The sequence below is a fragment of the Oncorhynchus nerka genome, linkage group LG11 (assembly GCF_034236695.1).
Source record: "Oncorhynchus nerka isolate Pitt River linkage group LG11, Oner_Uvic_2.0, whole genome shotgun sequence".
Classification (NCBI taxonomy): domain Eukaryota; kingdom Metazoa; phylum Chordata; class Actinopteri; order Salmoniformes; family Salmonidae; genus Oncorhynchus; species Oncorhynchus nerka.
The window spans coordinates 45,509,656-45,516,077 of record NC_088406.1 but is presented as its reverse complement, the minus strand read 5'-3'; the positions used below and the strand labels follow the sequence as shown (position 1 = coordinate 45,516,077).

At 39.1% G+C, this 6,422-nt stretch overlaps 1 protein-coding gene across 1 annotated transcript in view; it reads left to right on the top strand.

The window, feature by feature from the left end:
* The first annotated feature begins 2,057 nt into the window (after positions 1 to 2,057).
* The window catches only part of LOC115136976 (limbic system-associated membrane protein-like), a 454,780-nt gene continuing 450,415 nt past the window's right edge, over positions 2,058 to 6,422 (top strand). Inside the window, exon 1 of the mRNA XM_029672926.2 lies at positions 2,058 to 2,243. Within this exon, the coding sequence (XP_029528786.1) occupies positions 2,180 to 2,243 (64 nt within the window). The 5' untranslated portion in view covers positions 2,058 to 2,179. The remainder of the gene's footprint in view (positions 2,244 to 6,422) is intronic.

Sequence of the window (6,422 nt, the reverse complement as noted above, 5' to 3'; positions counted from 1 at the left end):
TTTCCTAGTTAAAGGATAGACACCTTATCCCTTCTGATTTATTTTTTCACTTTATTTTTTTGCCATTTATAAAAATAAATAAATGTCAATGCGTTTCTATGGGCTATAGTAGCCCTCAACAGCTTGGACGTTTATCTGCACACAGATAACACTCATTTGCATGAGAAACTAACGCACTATTTCACACATTTCACATTTTGTCGTAAGCAAGCTGTGGTTGTTCACTGCGACCTGCATGTCTTCAAATAAATATCCCAATGAAATGACAAAGTCATAGAGAGAGCCTACACATGAGAGGTTTCGTTGAAATAAATAATTTGCACTGACAACTGAGAACATTATGACAACTGACTGCAGTCCTTGGCCAGTTGCTCTTACAGTACATGCTGCTCGTAAATACATTCTAATGGGATGGTGTCTTACCTGCAGGGATCTCATTGATTACTATATCAGACAGTAACTGAAATACTATTCAGATATGAAAGGGAATAGTGTACACACAAGGGTTCTCTAGCAGAACATTTCATAATGAAAAGCTTGTGGTTCACATGGTGGTGGAGAACAGGTGGAGAACAAGGGTAATTCAATATTCAATAAGGTGTGTTAAACATCACATCCAGACATCCTCATGAGCCACTTTTGTTTTTCTTTTCAATTGTTGAAGCTGTAATGTCTTTGGCATTCATACTTAACAAATTACTAAGATCTGAGCATAATTCAATTCAGCAACACCAGTCATGTAGCTCACCAGGGCTTACAAGAGGAGACTGAGCTTTAGAAGGAATACCTAGGATAGGATAAAGTAATCCTTCTCACCACCCCCCCCCCCCCCTTAAAAGATTTAGATGCACTATTGTAAAGTGGCTGTTCCACTGGATGTCTTAAGGTGAACGCACCAATTTGTAAGTCGCTCTGGATAAGAGCGTCTGCTAAATGACTTAAATGTAAATGTAAATGTAGAAGCAGGAATACAACGGCATGTTCAGGCAGCATCTGCTTTCATTGCGATCACAATCAAATCTAGTACGATTCAGTAAGAAAAAACAATGCTTTATCACAAAAAAGACAGGGTTGCCACACTGAATGAATTTGCAGGTTTGGTCTGTATTAGCCTTGCTGTCAGTTGTGGACATGTAAAACAGTAGATGAGAGGACAGTGTTTGGCTGGCAGAGAGAGGAATAGAGTGTCTTTACCAACAGCCCGCCCCCACCTTGCCTGCAGGCTGAATGAAGCTCTCTTACCACATGTCACTATTAGTATTCCATAGATTTCCATGCTGCTATCTTCCTTTCCTGTCCTCTGCCAAGCCTCACTTCTGGTAGGGACACACCTCATGCGGTACAGAGGACCTTTGTCATTGGTTTACAGAGGGTAGCCAAAGGTTGCACCTCTCTTGAGGACTGCTGCGTGGCTGTGGAGGTGTTGAAGGGTTCATAGTACACAGCTATATATCTCTTTCAACCAGCATGGGTTCTGGGACTTTATTTAGGAAATAATGGTATTGTTATCACAGATTGCATATCACATTTAATGAGAGAATCAATCTGGATTAAGTTGCTGAAATAACTGTAATTGTGTGCATTTGTCCTGATTTTTTATTGGTTTTATAGTAGCCTATGCATCAGAGAGATCTGAAGGTTATGGCTGGAGTAGCTAGAGTGGTGTTAACAGGGAATATAGATAATGGAAGCATGTACATGGATATAGACAGTGAGAAACACAGTCATTAGAATATGTCAGATGTGAAATAAATGTTTCAGAATGCTATTCTAGATGACAGGCTGTCGATCCATAAAGCTTGCTGAAATATCAATTACATTACACAATTAACACAGTTGGAACATAGGCTGGACGGTTACTCAGCCGTGTGGCGTGAGTCCTTATCCTCATCAATAATCAAAAGACGATGTCCAACTGGTGTTTTTCTAGGTACTTGCTTATCCACTAGGTGGCAGTGACGACCAGGACAGGCAAGTGCTGAAGCGCACAACTATTCGTGATTGCAAAAAGAATGCGTTTAGCGCTCGAGCACTTGAGTTGTAGTTATAGTGCTCTGCAGCATTAGGACACAGCGTTGGTGCTATACGCCCTCTGAGCATAATATCTACCAAAAAACGATACTGCCTGCTCACGAAATTATTGCAAGAGAGGAAAGGTTTTGGAGCTGACTAGGACAACATGAATTCCTTCTGGATATACGCAATTTGGATACCAGGGTTCTTTTTCTTCTTTGGATTTCAAGGTACGGGTTGTGTTCTAGTTCATTTTTAATATAATTGTGTTGCTTTAGATTACCAGTCACATTCCTCTTCTCAGTTTGGAGTTACAGAGGAATTATTTGCATGTACCTACGCCTGCCGAGCCGCTGCTTTTGCAGCGTTGATCGGCTGGCTACCTCTGGTGTCTTCTACGATTTATTATTTAGCCCCTATATTTATTACGTTCTTCCTTGCCTATATATTGCTCTTAGATTGACACAACTAGTGTACGGATGCTTTTGCATCTTTGATCGGCTGGCTACCCCTGGTGTCTTCTAAGACTTATTTATCCCCTATGTTAATGACGTTCATCCTTGCCTATCCATTGCTCTTCGATTGACACAACTACTGTATTTACGCACACGTAGAGAAGTAGGCTTCACTTACACAGAGGAGGAGACATTCAGTGGCGAGAGTTCATAGGACATTGCTATAGCCACCAGTTATTAAATTATTCCTGAAGTGACTTGTCTGTGATGTCACTGCCGAGTTTGAATCATGTTGCTATATTTTTCTGTGCCCCCCTTTGTGGTTATAGAACTGATGGTCTGGCTTATTTTAGTAGCTTTCGAAGATGTCACTGCAGCCTACTAAACTTTCTACTTTGTTGGGAGATCTCACTGTATGATCAGACAGGTAACAAGCTTGGCTGAAGTTCCTTATGCCTGATGCCCTCATGGCAGCATCCCACTACTAACACTAATATAGCAAATTTGAGGGTTGGCCTGCACAGGATTTGAACCAACTACCTTTTGGCTCTCAGTCCAACTCCTTTTGTATGCGGTTGCCAAGAGGTTGAGTGTTCTTTTGGGTGTTCCTGATGATGACCATGTATCCAAGGACCCCTGTGTGCAGACTAATTCTAATTTGGTATATGATTTCCATTGTGACATGACTATTGAAGTAGTTTGTTAATTGTCTGATTCTAAAGGAGTTGTGTGTGCATTTATGGTGAGCTGTGAAATCCAGCACAGTAGTCAATAAACAACTCAATGGGGTTTAATTAGGAAATGGCTTTGAATGAAACCACAACCTCCAGGTCAACAACACTAGGGGCTTCCAGCTCTAACTTATGTTAATGTCTAATATATTCTATGAAATGCAATGCATGATTCAGTCTTATCATGACAGCAGAATGTGTGTTATAGACAACTGCCAGGTAATGTCGTATGAGGTCTTCCTAATATACACTAGCAGGGCTTTTTATTTAGGAGCCACAGTGCACCTAGAAAAATGTAAGATTCTAGCTTTAATATCTCAAATATTTGTCATTGTGCTCCTACATTTCTTTGTGTGCGACTCCATTTTTGAACTTGTAAAAGTCAGGAGAGCCCTGCCAAGGTCTGTTTACATGGAACCACAGCAGGAGAGACACAGCAGCATTTTCACTTTGATCTCCAACAGAACCCTGTATGCTTAACCAGTCTGGCCATGTCTCACGCTTAGGGGCGGTGTCACAGGTTCGTGATCTCGACCATGTCTGGTCCTCCTCGCTGGCCCACTTTTCCTCTTCATCTAACTTTAAATTACCCTTGTTGTATTAACATAATGCTCATCTGTTAAATGAATTGGTGTAGGCAAGTCAACATGTTGCTCTAAATGCCCACTGTTAATTTATCTTTGGAGATGGAGCCTCTTCTGAGTGCAGTACAGCCAACATGGTTAACTAGTAATGAAACTGCACCATAGATCACTATTGAAGTCAGGAGACTGTAAAGTATTTAGTATGGCTGCTTCATATTGCACATGTACTGTATTTTCTCTTCATAGAGCACATGTACTGTATTTTCTCTTCATAGAGCACATGTACTGTATTTTCTCTTCATAGAGCACATGTACTGTACTTTCTCTTCATAGAGCACATGTACTGTACTTTCTCTTCATAGAGCACATGTACTGTATTTGCTCTTCTTAGAGCACATGTACTGTATTTTCTCTTCATATTGCACATGTACTGTACTTTCTCTTCATAGAGTACATGTACTGTATTTGCTCTTCTTAGAGCACATGTACTGTATTTTCTCTTCATAGAGCACATGTACTGTATTTGCTCTTCATATTGCACATGTACTGTATTTTCTCTTCATAGAGCACATGTACTGTATTTTCTCTTCATAGAGCACATGTACTGTATTTTCTCTTCATAGAGCACATGTACTGTATTTGCTCTTCATATTGCACATGTACTGTATTTTCTCTTCATAGAGCACATGTACTGTATTTGCTCTTCATAGAGCACATGTACTGTATTTGCTCTTCATTGAGCACATGTACTGTATTTGCTCTTTATATTGCACATGTACTGTATTTTCTCTTCATAGAGCACATGTACTGTATTTGCTCTTGATAGAGCACATGTACTGCATTTGTTCCTTATAAAGCACATGTACTGTATGTTCTCTTCATAGAGCACATGTAATGTATTTGCTCTTCATAGAACACATGTACTGTATGTTCTCTTCATAGAGCACATGTACTGTATTTTCTCTTCATAGAGCACATGTACTGTATGTTCTCTTCATAGAGCATATGTACTGTATTTTCTCTTCATAGAGCACATGTACTGTATTTGCTCTTCATAGAGCACATGTACTGTATGTTCTCTTCATATAGCACATGTACTGTATTTGCTCTTCATAGAGCACATGTGCTGTATTTGCTCTTCATAGATCACATGTACTGTATTTCCTCCTTATAGAGCACATGTACTGTATTTCCTCCTTATAGAGCACATGCACTGTTTTTGCTCTTCATAGATTACATGTACTGTATTTCCTCCTTATAGAGCACATGTACTGTATTTTCTCTTCATAGAGCACATGTACTGTATGTTCTCTTCATAGAGCATATGTACTGTATTTTCTCTTCATAGAGCACATGTGCTGTATTTGCTCTTCATAGAGCACATGCACTGTATTTTTTCTTCATAGAGCACATGTACTGTATTTGCTCTTCATAGATCACATGTACTGTATTTCCTCCTTATAGAGCACATGCACTGTTTTTGCTCTTCATAGATCACATGTACTGTATTTCCTCCTTATAGAGCACATGTACTGTATTTTCTCTTCATAGAGCACATGTACTGTATGTTCTCTTCATAGAGCATATGTACTGTACTTTCTCTTCATAGAGCACATGTACTGTATTTGCTCTTCTTAGAGCACATGTACTGTATTTGCTCTTCATATTGCACATGTACTGTATTTTCTCTTCATAGAGCACATGTACTGTATTTGCTCTTCATAGAGCACATGTACTGTATTTGCTCTTCATTGAGCACATGTACTGTATTTGCTCTTTATATTGCACATGTACTGTATTTTCTCTTCATAGAGCACATGTACTGTATTTGCTCTTGATAGAGCACATGTACTGCATTTGTTCCTTATAAAGCACATGTACTGTATGTTCTCTTCATAGAGCACATGTAATGTATTTGCTCTTCATAGAACACATGTACTGTATGTTCTCTTCATAGAGCACATGTACTGTATTTTCTCTTCATAGAGCACATGTACTGTATGTTCTCTTCATAGAGCATATGTACTGTATTTTCTCTTCATAGAGCACATGTACTGTATTTGCTCTTCATAGAGCACATGTACTGTATGTTCTCTTCATATAGCACATGTACTGTATTTGCTCTTCATAGAGCACATGTGCTGTATTTGCTCTTCATAGATCACATGTACTGTATTTCCTCCTTATAGAGCACATGTACTGTATTTCCTCCTTATAGAGCACATGCACTGTTTTTGCTCTTCATAGATTACATGTACTGTATTTCCTCCTTATAGAGCACATGTACTGTATTTTCTCTTCATAGAGCACATGTACTGTATGTTCTCTTCATAGAGCATATGTACTGTATTTTCTCTTCATAGAGCACATGTGCTGTATTTGCTCTTCATAGAGCACATGCACTGTATTTTTTCTTCATAGAGCACATGTACTGTATTTGCTCTTCATAGATCACATGTACTGTATTTCCTCCTTATAGATCACATGCACTGTTTTTGCTCTTCATAGATCACATGTACTGTATTTCCTCCTTATAGAGCACATGCACTGTTTTTGCTCTTCATAGATCACATGTACTGTATTTCCTCCTTATAGAGCACATGTACTGTATTTTCTCTTCATAGAGCACATGTACTGTA